This window comes from Phacochoerus africanus, chromosome 2 (assembly GCF_016906955.1).
Source record: "Phacochoerus africanus isolate WHEZ1 chromosome 2, ROS_Pafr_v1, whole genome shotgun sequence".
NCBI classification, from domain to species: Eukaryota; Metazoa; Chordata; class Mammalia; order Artiodactyla; family Suidae; genus Phacochoerus; species Phacochoerus africanus.
In genome coordinates this window covers 164,573,120-164,588,771 of record NC_062545.1, presented here as the reverse complement: position 1 = coordinate 164,588,771, position 15,652 = coordinate 164,573,120, and the positions used below count along the sequence as shown (strand labels likewise).

General features: G+C 47.6%; 1 protein-coding gene across 4 annotated transcripts in view; it reads right to left on the bottom strand.

The window, feature by feature from the left end:
- ALPK2 (alpha kinase 2) overlaps positions 1-15,652 on the bottom strand; it is a 131,468-nt gene that overhangs the window by 26,883 nt on the left and 88,933 nt on the right. The window contains exons 5-9 of one of the 4 annotated variants that reach the window (XM_047767045.1): positions 12,136-15,469; positions 9,486-9,633; positions 4,972-5,099; positions 4,836-4,871; positions 1,174-1,448 (exon numbers count right to left, since the gene is read on the bottom strand). In XM_047767045.1, the coding sequence (XP_047623001.1) occupies positions 1,174-1,448; positions 4,836-4,871; positions 4,972-5,099; positions 9,486-9,633; positions 12,136-15,469 (3,921 nt within the window). The other 3 variants (XM_047767046.1, XM_047767048.1, XM_047767047.1) reach the window with 3 other exon arrangements.

Sequence of the window (15,652 nt, the reverse complement as noted above, 5' to 3'; positions counted from 1 at the left end):
TGAGTGTCCCTGAACTGTAAAATGTCTGGAACGAACCCACGGGGCTGAAGTTCACCCCCCTGAGCTAAGGGGACTGGCCCCTGGGCAGGATACCAGATAAAGCACGGGGACTGCTGGGTCTCCCAGAGTTCTCCCATCTGAGGTTCTTCAAAAGGTGTAATTTGAATTGTAAGTAGTGAACACTTTGCCAAGATTGTTGGCTTAGGAAAAGCAAACTGGGTTCTGCTTTCCATACTGGACAGCTTTTCGGAGTAGGAGTCTGGAGGCTGGGGGATTTTCCATGCCTGGACCAGACAGCCCTTGAGATGGAAGGAGTACAAAGCCAAAGAGCAAAGAAGGACGGATCTGGAGGAGAAACAAATGCAACTGACAGAATCCTCTGCTTGGAAAAGAAGGGCTGTCTTTATGAGCACCAAGTCCTACATGGCATTGCCACATCAGAGGCAATCATGGACAGGTCAAGTTTGAGAACACCCAGGAGACCCATCTGAGTTTAGCCTATTCATTTTATACGTTAAAAAAAATTTAAGAGGCACCTGTTTTGTGAAAGAGCTAAACCTAGCTCTGGCATCAAGTGAAATTCATGGACCAAGGTCGTCGGGGAGAAGCTCGTATTCTCGTCCTTTCTCCTCTTGCCTTAAGGTACTGACTCTTAACATAGGCGGGGACTCAAGAGACTTGGGTCAATCACACTTCTTAGTTTATGGGTGGACGATGACCTAACTCAGGGAGGCAGGAAATAGGACAAAACGCTGACCCTCTGCATATGCCCCACCTCCTTCTTCCCTAAAACAAAAACACTCCAGAAGCTACTCTGACTTTAGCTTTCCTTGGGAGTTTTGGCATCCATGTGGCTTAGAACCCCCACTTTTAATATCATCCTGTGTCCAAGTAGATTCACCCTCAGGGATCTGATGGGGCTTCCTAGGAAGTGATCCCAGTCCAGGTGGGGCACTTCCAGACATAGACTGGTCCCAAATGGCTGGCATGAGGCCAAGAAATCATTCGGACCTGAGACACAATCTCCAGTACTTAGCCTTCATCTAGTGGCTTCCTTATGACCACACCCCAAGGGGAGAAACACGCTCCCATCAATTCTGAGTCTGATTTTTAGCTCACATTATCAGGTCCATCTCACACCTCAAGCAACACATTTAGGGCAGGTGGACCCACCTGGGCAGCAAGTTTGTAGTTCCTCTGGATGAGCTCATCGTTGTTTCTGGTCCCGTAGGCGACAGCGTTGTGTACCTTGAGCACACAGGCATGGCCAGGCTCGAAGACCGGCATGAGACCTTGCATCACTGTGCTTCGGAAGGCCTTCCGGTGGACCCCTTCCCCGAAATGCAGCTGCTCCGTGGCAATTTGACCACGCAGATGGCCCCCAAAGTAGCTGCCATTGAGGAAGTCTTCTTCGAAAATGAGTTGACTGAATTCGATCTCTTCATATCCTAAACCATAACACAACTGCAGTTGGACAGAACCATCCCCTAGTCTTGCTCCTTGGCTAATAAGCATTGGCACACAGGGACAGGGACCAGGTTGACCTGCAGAGTCTAGGAGGAGAAACCACCCTGAACGCTGAGGCATAGCTCAAAGGTGAGATGGGTCATTGAGGAGGGTGGAGGAAGATCAAGGCGAGGCCCCAGTGGATCAGAAGAGAGGGGAGCAAAACTGGGGAGACCAGGAAGAGACCTGTAGACAGATCTGGAAAATATAAGCAGTACCATGCAAGGTAATTAAAGGCAAGTTGAAAGGATGGGTAAAATATAGAAGAGGGAGGAAGAACCAATGATAAGATCTGTTGGATCAAAGTTTCCCAATTTTTTTTCCATCGTCACCCCCTGCAAGGATTCTTTTTAGTTTTTCCCTAATCCCCCCCCATAAAATTTTAATACTACAGATGGACTGTGCATCTGGTGATGGATTGTGTATCTGTGCTTAATGCACAAATTAAGTTTTCTTTTGCCTCCCCAAGGCCCAATTTTGCCCTCTTGTGGGTGACACTGCCTCTGCTGAGAATACCTGTGGTGGGTGTAAGAAACAGGTGGGCAAAAACCATAATGAAACAAGTAGAAAGGACACCCTCCGAAGAGAAGGTGGGGAAAAGGACAGAATGATTTTAGATTTGTAGAAAGAGTAAGATTTGCGTTTCCTAGCAGCTGTTTCAGAGTTGATTCTGCAGGTGTTTCAGATAAAAGTGGATTCAATGTTCCCTTGAAGGATGTTTTTGCTTTTAATTAGAGATGACCAAGCCAGACTTGTGATTGGCCGAGAGGAGAAAGCAAGATGGCTTTTAATGAAATAAGACTTTTTTTTAAAAAAAAGGCCTTCCACTCTTAAAGTCAATGAAAACTGTCATCTTTCTGAACATTTAAAAGACAGACATCATGAGTTATGTGAAAAAAAAAACCCACTTCACTTTTCTATTTAGCATAGAGAAATATTTCTTTTGAAAACATTTTCAAATCACATGTTTCCAGAGCAGTCTCTGACCAATGTTATCAATTAAAAGTATACGGAAACAAATTAGCATCTAGACCTAGTGTTTTTAAGAAAGAAAGGGGACAAGTAGGGGAGTTTCATATAGAAGTAGGTGAAGTGTCTGTGAAAGTTTTCAGAAAGACCTTCCAGGAGTTTTCACAAAGGCTAGCAGATGCCTCCTAGTAATAACCTGTTTTGGGTTTTTGGAGACAATCAGGGCAGAGAAACAGGAAAACAGGTAAGCAAATGGGATATTTTCCTAAAGTTCTAGCATAGATTTCATCCTAAGGAATAGAACCAGGAAAAAATTATACTTCTTAAGTTTAAATTTTAAAGTTAGGTAACAAAACAGAGGGAATGCTTTACACAAACCCAATCTTCCCAATTCTAGTTACATGATGAATTTGACAGTTTTTTCCCCAAGATCTCTGGAGGAATATAGGAAATGTTTTATGTATATACCCCAGAGCCCCCAAAATATGAGCTATATTTACCACTGTTTTCCTTCAAAAATCTCAAGTTTTCTGGAAGATTCAATTCTTACGAGTTTGTTCTTTAAAACTCAAGTTTAAAGACAAAAGTCGTCCCAGACTCTATGCTTAGTAATAGGAAGGAAAAATGTGTATGCCTGACTATAGAGGGGTGGGAATGGGTGGGACAGGTAGTTTCCCCAAGAAAGGAATACATGACAAGCATGGACTCCAGCATCCTGAATAATCCTGTCCATAATCACCAATAGAAGTGTCAATTCAGCCAGGATCAGACAATGCAAGAGAAACACACCTTGGAATATTTCTTTGAAAGTCTGGAGGGCTATCATTATGACAGCTTTGTTTGAATCTTCATTTTGAGCTTTCCCACCAGCTTAGTTTTATTGGATTTTTAGAGATCTACTTGTAAAATGTTTCTTCCTCCTCTAGAGAACTAGCTGTCTAGCGAGAGAGTCCTCCAAAGTAAAAAGGGGACGAAGCTGTCATTTGAAGCTTCTTCCTCTGAAAATACAAGGGAAGGGAAAGGACAGGTAGGCTGGCCTGTGAGCACTGGAACCAGACCCCTAGTCACTGGGAGAAGCTTGAAGAAGGTGCTATCTTCAGGCTTGAGACCCCAATCCAGTGGCAGAGTCACGGGGCTACAACAGCTGTGGCCAGTACCTTAACCCCACTGGGGTCTCATTGCTGACTGGTAAAAACCTTGAGAAATGAATTCCTGCAAACCTGATGACTTCATAGCCAGAACCTGGGATGGAAATGCCGGTCAATGCCAAGAAGCTGATGAAACAAAACTCTCCTGAAGGTCATTTTGTTTTCTTATATCAAGAAAAAGGAACTTCTTTTGCATAGACCGTTTGGGGGATGGGGAGATGGGGGAGGACTAAAGATTATACAAGTACACAACATAGAAAACAGGTGGGTAGCCTTTGAATGATTTGCTGAGTGTATTTAAGTTCCTTGGGATAAATCTCACAATATTTGATAGACCATTTCCAAGATCTTGACGGCTTGCTTTTGATTATTGGATGCTACTACATCTTGATTAGCCTGTACAACCTCCTTTTTGCAAAGATTTCAGGTGTTTTGTTTGCTTTAAGATGAGCACGTGTGGTACACACTGGCAGTTTAAAAATTGGCCGTGGTCAGAGTATTTGCCCCACAGAAACTGAAAAACTACAAGTCAGGGCCTCACTGCCCCACTCCCAGGCAGGTTGAGTTTGCCAGCAGACCACTGGGTGTGAGTGGGCAGGTGTGTGGAAATGAGTAATTTTCCCCAAGAGGAAAACACATGATCAGAAGGGACTGTGGGTGGCCCAGGGGCAGCCCGAGCATTCAGGTGCAGCTGTTAGCTTGTGGCTACCCTGGGTGTACACCAGTGCCAGGGTAAAGCAAAAAATCCTTCTCACTTCCCTGAAGATGCCAGGGAATGGACTTATTTCTCCTAGACACCTGGCTCTTTGGGAGTCTGCTCAGCTGGTCGAACTGGAAAGTAAATTGAAGAAACAAAACATGCTATGTATGAGCCAGAGGCTGAAAAACCCCATGCAGACGGGCTGAATGCAAGTCTGATGCTTCACAGATAAAGTCTAACCCCAAAACCTCCTATGTGGTTCCGACAACCACAGCAACAGTCCAACCTTTCATCATTCACTTGTGGACATTTGCAGCCTGATGCACTTATACCTGTCCATGCAGTCAGGCTGCAATTGCTTCTGAGTTTTCATTCATTTCCCAGTTGTTCCTAATCTCTCCCACTTGGTCAGAAGAACCTGTGGGAGCATAGCTTCTACCATTGTCTCCAGAAGCTACTTCATGCTTTCTGATGTGCCTGTTGCCTCTGACATCCAGCTAAGGTCAGCTTACCTTTCACATCCGGGTGACTCGAAAGTTGTTTGAGAACTAAAAGGCAACAGAGAAAAGAATGCCTTCAGTACACGTAAACTTGCTCAACTGGTAGGGGCTAGTGGTCTCCCCTGCAAACTAGAAAGCTGAGGTTTACCTTCCGCCGTGAGGTTAAATTCAGCTGTCACTTTCCCATAACTGTTGTTGATGCAACAATAATAGAGGCCCTGGTCCTTCTGACCGGCTTGAACGATGGCCAAGGACACAGCGGAGTCATCTCCCGCTCTGCAGTGGGGGACAGGAACGTGGGCACGTGTCACTCTGAAGTCACACTTTAAGAAACTAACCCTTCTCTACCCTCATGACTTCAGCCAACGGGCTGGCTGAAGACAAGGCTGCAATTTGCTGTTTAATGTATTTCTCTGCTAGTAGGAGAGCAAAGAACTGGAAATGTGAATTCTGCGGGCTGTCATTAACAATTCACATTGGTTATAATACTAATCTTGGTGTCCTGGGCTAGAAGGAAATCTGAACATTCTAAACACAGACACAGAGGCAGGAGGAAGGGGGTCTCTGCTGTATAAGGACTGATGGCTTGAGCGCACCTTTTGAGATAGTGAGCTTCCCTAGGAAATACGCTCCAGCCGCCCACCCAACCTTCTTCAGGTTCCAAGCACCATGCTAGAAACAGAAAGGCCAGTGGTGGTGGCAAGGATGAAGATGATGCTAGCGTCTGTATTGAGCACTTGGTAGGCGACAGGAACTATGCTAATCACTACAAGGTCTATCTCCTGCCATCCTCAGAGCAAATCTAATCAAAACTATTACTGTCCCCAGCTTAAAGAGGAAACTGAGGCATACTGAGAAGCAGCCAGTGGCTTAAGGTCACACAGCTGGTACCCCTATACCAGGATTTAAGATAGCCTGACTCTAGAGTCCTCATCTTAAGCACCTTAAGCTGCCTCCCCGAGTGATTTGTGATCCCTGTCCCTCAAATCTTGGATAATTGGAATTACAGAAACAACCTTTATGCCAAAGTCTCCAACAGAAAACAATCTGCAGTCCAAAAAAAAAAAAAACCACTCAAAGTGGTGTTCCACTTTAGCTCTAAAGAGTGACTTTTCTTAAATGTTCTCCAAGCTTGGGTGTGCACAGTGTATGTTTTGGTTCACTTCACAGTTCAACAAAACCCATGCGTCTGGAGTTCATCTCAATTGTATGTTCAACAGATGTTCGTTATTGGCTGGTTTTGCGATAGAGGTCAGATCTGATTTACACAGGCCTCTTCTGCAATGTATCAACAGCTTTAAAAATCCAATGAATCACCATACTTCCGCCATTGAGGGGGCCTCTGTACATCCTGAGTGTACAGCAGGAAGTGGATGTGAATGAGCCCCGTTGTAAGGGGAAATTTTCCTAGACAGGCTGCCAAATTCAGAGTCACGAGGGGGCTGGGGTCATGTCCTTTTCTAGTAGCCTGTTGATCAGCACAGCACTTCCATCCCAGAAAGAGGCAGTTGGGGGTCACCAGGAAGGCTGGTGGCTGAGCTAGTATCGTCTCCTGACAAGTTCCTTCCGGCCCCGGAATCCTGATATCTAGCACAGAAACCTGGAGGCCTGTCTTGGCCCATCACTCCCACCGAGGCCTTCTGGGAGGGACAGCTGAGGGGTCAGACTCGGATTCAAACCCTGAGCTGAGCTCCCGCCCATCCCCTGGTCTCGTAGCCTCAGTTTCCTCATCTGGGAAAGAGAGGAGAGCAAGGTCCCCTTCCTCAGATGTGCGGCGAAGGCAACTCACACCTGGCTTGTGAGGAAGGGCTGGAACCAGGGCTTGGTCAAGGACCATCACTGTGGGTCGGCTGCTGTGTGCCCAGTACTGGGGGATTGGGTGGTGGAAAAAAAAAAAAAAAAAAGGCAGTCTTTGTCCCTGTGGGTTTTCCAGTCTGGGAGGAGATGGACCCACAGAAAAGACCCCTATGAATGGTGAGAAGTGAAAAGAAGTGGTCTTGCACATTTTTCGAAGCAAGAGGGGAAAAGCTCAGTTTCACATCCTGTTCCCTGAAAAGGACGCACCTTTTTGCCTTTAGGTAAAGAGCAGCAAGGACAGAAGAGGAATGGAGCTTGGCCGGGAGGACGAGTGCAAGAGAAGCCAGTGCCACAAGTGTGATCAGAGTTAACAGCGCCTAAAAGTTAGGTGGGCAAAAGGGAAAGTGCGTCTAAGTGGGGCCTTCTCAGAAGACCCCTTGGATCCTCCAGCAGCCCCAGGGGGCAGGGGTGAGGCTTGCCAGCACCTACTGCATGCCCTCCAGTTGGAGTGGGGTACAGTGGGGTGGGGGTGAAAGACATCCTTCCTCCAACCAGCAGTGAAAACGCACCTCCAGCAGCGGGCAGCCCTTCCCTCCCCACTGGCCCAGCTGGGGCTCGCTGCACTTCCAAGGTGTTACTCAGTTTTCAGCCAATCTGTTCCATGGGAACAGCGGCCCTTTCCAAAGCCTAGGGCCACTCCCAAGCACCACCACCCCCAGAGTGGAGAACTGGTTCCTGGTTACCAAGGTGGTGCCAATGATCAAGGGAGCATGGAAGGGTGCCAGGCTGGGGTCTTCATGGAGCCAAGACTTAGGTCAACATTGTGCAAGCTACCACTTTCTTCTTGGTTTCCTCCCAGTACATTCACAATGCCCATGTCATGAGAAAGGGTCCTGACACCCAATTCTCAAATTCCAGCCTGTTTAGGAAAAGTGCCCAAAACTTGGGGACAAAGGCAAAAAGATGATTGCAAGTCCTTCGTATGTCACCGTCAAATAGGCTCACCAAGGGGAACTTGGCTGGAGAAGATGCTCCTGGGTTGGATTTTGCTATTTACTATGTAAACAGAACCTGCCCAGTTACTCTAAAGTTGTAATTTCTCTCTTCTCCTGGACAGCAACCTACAACTCCCAAGGTTTACTACCTGTCCACCGTTAACCGGCTTTGTATCTCTTTGCAAACGTATTTGTGTTCTTTTGCCTAGCTGACTCTACAGATTTCCACTCCCCAAACACTTCCCTGAACAGCTTTACCACCTTGCTGGCTCATTATTTAATGAATTAAAGATCTTTGCTATGTCTTCCTATTATCTTTGAGAGATCAACTTTTTGAAAATTATACCTTGACAAGGCAGTGAGGGGGGCTTGGAGGGATGTGTCAAGGAAGCATGCAACTGGAATTAGTAAAGATTAGCAACATTTGAAAGCCCACCTGAAATGATATAAGTGACTTAAGACACAAAGGAGTTATGATTCCCAAATCTTCTCGGGCAGTAGCACAGAGAAGGTGTGTGGGTGTTCCCAAGCCAGACAGTATCGCCAAAAATGAAGTCAACCTCACCAAGAACGTAAAGGCCCTGGCCACTTGTCAGTGGTTGATGGCATGCTTACTAATATCATACCATTTCTAGAGTGAGGCTAGGTTTTCTAAAAGATACTGCAAAAGGAAAAGGGACCTGAAAGATTCAAGCACCGACTCAGAGCAAATGCAGAAAAAACAACACTTGCGCCTTGTTCTTGTCTGATGGCTACAGAAAGCACTTTAAAGGAATAGAGGTTTTTTATAAAGCTCTAGGGAAGCTCCTCGATTTAAAAATCAAGTCATTTATTTTCTCCATTGTGATCTTTAAGCCTTACGAAAAACAAACAAGGTAATGATGGCCTCAGGCAAAGCTGCTTTGTTACATCAGCCCAGATATATTTCCCTGGAGTCGTGTTTTATAAGTGAGACCATAGCTCAATCTTCCATAGCTGAAATTGGAATAATTTCCAGACATGCACCCAGATATATTTAAATATACAGAAGACTCAGATATTTTCCCTCACTTTTTCAGTCTTCTTGTGACAAGCTTAAGGGGTTAAGAACACCGCCCATGACTCGAGAAGCTGAACTGGGACCTCCTTTGACAGAAAGCAGCTTCTGAGGATTGCCCAACTTAGGCTGGTATCCCCTGAACCAGGGATATGTTTTTCTAGAACGAACCACACCTCTTAAGGTGTGTCGGACCAAGCTCGATTTGTCAGTTCATTGGAACAAACACTTATCGCGGAGCAGATGGTTTGGGAAGGTTCATTCCACACAGGATATTCATAATGATGCTCGCTCGTCCCCCCCCCCCCACTAATAACTTAGGACCCCAGATGTAAACTGGTTTCCCATCTTAGAGACAGTGGTTTATTCCCCCTCGGTAGAGGCTACTTTTCTGTCCTCACGGGTTGTTTTCTCCTTTTGATTTACCTTCCTAGCTTGGAGCTTTTGTCAGGTTAATGGGGCTTATGAAACAGAAAATACAGCTAAATATGCAGGAATACAGGAGAGAGCTCTTTAACCTTGGGACCATAGAACTTCAGATTGAAAGGTGATTGGACAGGTTCCCCCCATTCCAAAAAATGGAACAAAAAGTTGATGCCTTCCTAAGGCCACCAAACAGGAAGTGGCGCAGGCAGGGCAAGAACCCTCCATACCATCTTCCCTGTCCAATCATCTGTCCTCTGCTACTTACTCTTCCCTGGGTACTTTAGGGGCTGAGTTTCTGTGTCAATCTTCCTTTCACTTCCAATCATTTACTTTTTTTTTTTTTTTAAGAACTATGTTGTGAAAGAAACAAGCAACAACCATGAAAAGTAACCAGGGCAGAAAGCACACCTTCTCTGCGCTTGGGCTATCAGCTTTGAGTCTTTTGTCCACATGACAGTAGAATCTTCATGAATCTCTGCAAACTGACAGCTTAATTTTATATTTCCAGGGTGGTCGGGGAAGATCTCGGCTTGGATCTTTTTCAGCAACACTGGAGCTGGAAATGAGAAATTCATAGGGAGAAGTTTGTGGTCAGTGTTCTCATGAGAATCACAAAGAGCTCTAGGGCAGGCAAGAGACTTTCCCATTTAGTCACATTTAATGCTCACCAGAAGCCCGAGAGACAGGAATGATTATTACCCTCCGTTTATGGATGAAGAGCTCTAGTGTCTGAGGGGAGATGTTGCTTGCCTAAACAGTTGGAATATAAATTAAAAACCCTCTCACTTCTCATTACTTAGGATTCCTCAAGCAAGGTCTGCAATGCAGAGTGAAAGAGAACTTGAGACTTTTTTAAAAAAAGATGGGAGGGACAGGGATTTGGGCTACCTAGTCAATAGAACCTGGGCCAAATAAAGATGCTTTTAGATGATTTCCAGATGATATGGGTCAAAATTAAAACTGGGGATTAGGGAGTAGAATAAGGTCTGGACTAGCGTAGTAGTGAGGTTAAGCTCCCCTGTATAGAGGGTAAATCGACAATGAGTTTTGTGCAGAAGAACACGCATCCATTTTTACCCCCTTGATCAGCTGTCTTTGAAGACATCTTAATGTATTGCAGTGATGTCGGATGCTGATCTCATCAGCAAAAGAGAACTGTCTACTGCAATAAGGAAACGGTTCCCCGGGGCTAGGCTAGCTCTTTGAATATCACCTTTTAAAATGGGGGATGAGAGCTCGGCACACAGTATGTAAGTATGTAGTTACTCAGAGCGGCCACTGGGCGGCAGCATAGACAGGAGGGTTGTTGACTGCCAGATGGAATTTGGCAGGTAGTTGAGGTTACTGGAAAAGTATCGGTCTGTCACACACCGTTTCATAATTACATAGCTTTGGTAAACAAAGCATCATACACTCCACAGCCAAGCCCAAAGTCACCAATACTGATGCTTTGTTTGTTCCATTGCCTCAGATTCCTACTGTGAAATTGGCAACGCGCCTCCCCCGTTTCTCCTTGGGGAGGGCAGGTGCTCATAACAGAACGCACGTTTAAAAGCTTTTCTTCCCAAGTAATAATGGGCTGCTTGGGTAACATTCAACTGAGAGTAGGCTCAGGGTACCAATGAGAGTCTTGGAGAGATAGGAAGCTGGCTTGGTCAAGAGGCCTCGGGGCTTTGGAAAGGACCCCTATTTGTGTAGGATAGAGGGAGAAATGCACATGAAGGAACTAAAAGCCTAAGAGTGAAGCCAGGTTTAGCTTCTGTGTACATTCTGGCCAATTGTTGAGAACAAAAGGATAGAGAAGTCCCCTGGTGACTATATAATAACACTTTGGTGGAACTAAATTTTGAATATATATAAAAAGTTTACTGTTTCTTTCAGACTCACCTAAGTCATCCCCCAACCCCCGCCCCCCAGGCTCTGCTCCTTGGGGCCGCAGACCTTCATGCCTGGGGGAGGCCAAGGGGTTCTGGAGCTCAAACCCTCCAGCAGCATGTGGTCTCCTGGATGGAGGAGTACTTTCTCCCACAGTAACTAGCGTGACCAGGGACAAGAATTTCAAATAGATTCTTTCCCTCAGGGCTAAAACCACTTCAGTGATCTTCTAAAACATTGAAACATTTCATTTCAGTCTCATGTTTTAAAACATGTATTCTAGAAACCTGGCTGGATACCTCCAATGTCTTTGGAAGGCAATCTTGTGCCCCATTCTTCCTGCGGCTGGGGGCACGGAGCTGGGGCTCAAGGCTGGAGGACTTGGGTGAGAGGAGGAAATCCCTCCCCGGAGTTAAGGAGCCGCAGTGTCCTCTCCAGCACCGGCAGGCATGTTGCCTCACTGCCATCTTTTCTGACTTGTACCAGGTTTCATGCCAGGGGAAAGAGTTCAGAAATAAGAGGTTAAAATCCAGGTTTATGGGATGGAGCTTGGTGTTGATGCGATTCCAAGCAAAGCAGATGTGACTATCGTTACCAGGGCTCTGAAACCTAGAGCAGAGATTTTTTTTTGGGGGGGTGTTGGGTAGGGGGCTTTAGATTCAGATACAGGGAAGGGGGAGATGGAAATTTTATGCCTACAATCAGAAGAAAACCCCAAGTCCAATCAAGCCACTTTTAATGAAAAATCAGTTTAAAAGGAGACTCCTAAAGTGTACCTAGAGTTTATTTCTAGAAATCCTGCTTAGCATGTTGTCTGCTTATACTGATTAGCTACACGATTAATGCTTGTTTATCTTTTAAGGTATTTAAGGGTAATTAAACAAGCGTCTAAATCACTCTCCCTCAGTTAAATACACAGGCAGCCCATTTAGGTGGTCCTTCCAACAAATCACCCAGGAACTGCCTCCTGAATCAAACTCCGAGGTTGCCCCAGTGATCTGTGGTTTTAACAAGTCCCCCAGGTGATCCACAGGCTTACATGGCCAGTCATTTGGTCACACAGCCTCGATGCCTGCCCAGGGGACATGCACCTGAACTGCAGAGGACTCAGGCGGGCACAGGAACTTGACCTCAGGTCAAATCCCAATTTTAAGGGCAAGAGGGAGCAACAGACCCTCCTCACCTCTTCCCTCAGGTTTGCAAGGAGGCCTTTGAGGGTCTTCTTTCTCATCGGTGCTCGATACCGAGGGTTCAAGTTTAGGACTCTTTTTAAGAAGAATCGTTTTCTTTCTCACGTTCTCTCTCTCTTCCAATCTCAGCCTCAGGGCAGCCACCCTGGACAGAATCTTCTTCTTTACGCCCTCAGCCAAACGCCCACTCCCCGGGGTTGCTTGCTTCTCCTTGACCTTCTCTGAGCCCGTCCCTGCCGGAGGGGCCCCTGGGAGGCTGCCAGCCTGGGCCACCACGTGGCCAGCCTTCTCCTCTCCCAACTTCTCCCCATGGCCCAGGGTGGAGCCCTGTTGACAAGGGCCTTGCAGCACCTTAGGAACTTTCTCTGATGCGCCTTCTCCGGAAATGAGTGCCAGTGTCACCGTCAGGGAACCCGATGTGCCTGGGGGCTTGGATTCCCCAATTGGGGGCCCCTCTCTTTTACATTCCTCAATGTCATGGCTTCTGGAAAAGTCTGTGACACTGCCTTCAGATGACGTAAGAGCCCCCTGAGTGAGACCACTAGAAGGGGGCAAATGGCTCCCATATTCACTCTTAACAGCTCCCCTCTCTGAGTCAGAACATGCATTCTGGCTTCTGGGCTCCCTTAGATCATTCCCAGGGACATCATGACCTTGACCTGTGGAATGGTGACTCTCAGCTCCAACAGATGCAGGAGTCATTACCGCAAGATGGCTAGAAAGAGGTAAAATGGGGAAAACTAATTCTGCTTTGTCATTTTTCCTGGGTTCGGGCTCCCCCGAGCGCCTCTCAATACCGCCTTCTACTGGGCTTCTGCTGCATCTGCTTGGAATGGCCTCCCTTCCTTCAACAGGACCCGGGGCTGGCAAAATGGCAGACTGCACATCCCCCTTGGCTTTGTCATGTTGACTTTGTCCTGCCTCCCCTCTCTCACTGTCCTCTTGATCTTGGGTGATGCTGTTTTCGTTTGGAATGTTTTCCCCACTTGGCTGGGGGCACAGAACTTGCCAGACGGCGGGCTGGACATCTACTCTCTGGGCCAAGTTTCCAACATTTAATTTCCTCTCAACTCTGACCTCCAGTGGGGGTTCAGGAAGCTCTGGTGTTTCTACCCTGGCCTTCCACTCCATCATACCCGGTCCTTCGATGGGATCTACAGAGGACTCTAGAATTTGAGGGCAGGCCAAGAACTGTTTAAGGAAGGCAGGGCGCTCTATCGCAAGGGCATTTCGACTCACATTAACATTTTCCCTCCTTCCAGTTTTGGAAGCCTCAGGTAGCAAGTCCGACACACACAACTCCATTTCATCTACAGGATCCACAGACGACTCCAGGAGTCTGGGTTGGCTCAAATACTGGGAAGGCAGACTGCTCCAGTGTGTGTTGCTGGCTTTGTCTTTCCCTCCATGGATGTCTCTCTTATTGGCAGAGGCTGAGCCAGGCCCAGTCTGAGGACTGCAGGATGACGCTGCTTCAGGGGAGGCCAGCTCAGGCATGGCAGCCCCTGCCTTTAGAACATCAGAGGCAGCCCAGACCCTGTCAGGGATCATGAGACCACCTTCCAACTCATTGCACTTAGAACCTGTCCGTTGTCTCGGTGGCCAGGTTTCTGAGACAGAAGCCTCTAGAGTTATAATCTTCAGCTTTCTACCAGCTTCCCCATAGCCTGGACCGCTCTCTTTAGACCCCTCCGGAAGGAGATTACAGAGAGGTGGAACGTTGCTGAGAGCCCCCCTGGCACTTTCCGTGGTAGATTCTGCCACCATGGACACACTAGTTCCCAAGCCTGGGCTCTGCCCTCTCTCCTCCCTGGAGTTGGCTGCTGAGTTGTCCAAGGGAACCAGATTTATTTCCCCTTGTACAGATGCTGTGGGCAAACTTTCTTGGAAATCTGCGTCAGGAGAACCCTGCTGAGCCCCCTGTGTTGTCTCACTTCCTTTTTCTGGGAAGTTCTCATCTAGGCTCCTAGCATCTGCTCTGTGCAGGGTCTGCCTCTTTCCAGACCAGTCATCCATCTGGACAGGAGAACTGCCACATAAACCCTCTCCCTCTGGGGGCTGAGGAACGCAGACACGGGCCTCTGGTCCACTGGGAGCCACCTGAGGTAGCTCTTTCGAAGATTCAGTTGCAGTACTGTTTAAAGTACGACCCAACTGTGTATCGGGAGGAAGGTGGGAAATATTTTCTCCCGAGGCCCGAGGTAAGCTCTCAAGGCCACCCGCCTGGCTGTTCCCAGCCATTGAAACAGGGAGGTATTTGAGTGGGTGGACTTTAGTGGCAGTGCTAAGAGCTGATGTGTCTCTATCCTCCCCAGTCGCCTCAGCACACTCAAGATTGGCAGTTAACATTGTTGGCGCCTCCTGGGAAAACACTATTGAGCTACGACTGGCCCACGTGTCTGCAGTTTCCTGGGCTCTGGAGCCCTCGTCACGGCCCTCTTTAAAGCCTACAGGAGAGCCATTCTCGGAAGAGGGAGGCTGCCTTTCCTCAAGCCACCCTGAGTTGCTGGGGCTCAACCTCTCCTGGCCAGCCTTTACCATGGAGGCCAATGCGGAGGTGGAATTCTCCGCTTTGGCTAGATTGTCCCCAGGGGCATCTTTACTGGCTCTGGGAGCAAGGTTCCAAGTGAAAGTGCTGATAAAAAGAGGGGGCACGGCAGAGTTCCTCTCCTTGCTGCTTTCACATGTAGACCAGGGAGGCTCAGAACCTCCTGTCTGCAAAAGGACGTCCAGTGTCTTGTCATCAGGGGACCATAAATCTGATACTTTGTATTGACCTGCCAGCTCAGAGTCCATGGAGCAAATTTCTTGAGGCAAATATTTACCAACTGGGGCTCCAACCAGAGAACCCATGGTATCACATGTTTCCTGGTCACCTGCTTCAAGGCACTCCGTCCCCCACGCTGCTTCTCTGTCCCTTGGCCCATCACACAGAGCTTCCAGGGTGGGGACGGTATGTACGAGTTCAGGGGAAGTGACAGAGGGAAGCTGGGGCCCTCTGGGGGCAGGGCTGTTCCCCTGGGGGAGGTGTACTGACAGCTCGCAGAGGGGCATGTTTTCACTACTGGCTTCTGGGGTGTTCGGTGCAGGTCCTAGGTCTCCCCAGGAACGTCCAGGGGCATGCCCTGCTCCATCTTGGTTTTCTTCCTGCTGTGGGTCTCGGGCACAGTTTTCAGCCTCCAGGTATTGAGTCAATGATGCATTTTCCTTGTGGGTCCCTCCCAAGTTAGGGAAGGAATTTGTCGTGGTCCTAGTGGATGCAGACTCTGAGAAAGCTGGCATCCGGCTGAGAGAGATTCGCTCTCTGCCTGTTTCCTGAATTTGCACCTAGAAAATGAAAAGTGGTATTAATAGAACTGTTCCCGAGAGATCCCACAATAGGGCATAACTGCAATCCCAAGGGTGTTAATCCTTGATGACTCTAAATACCAGACAACAAGAGTAGCATGTAGGACAGAGCTAAATACTAATCCTCCAACTCTAGCTATTAGAGACTTCCTGAACAGGTTA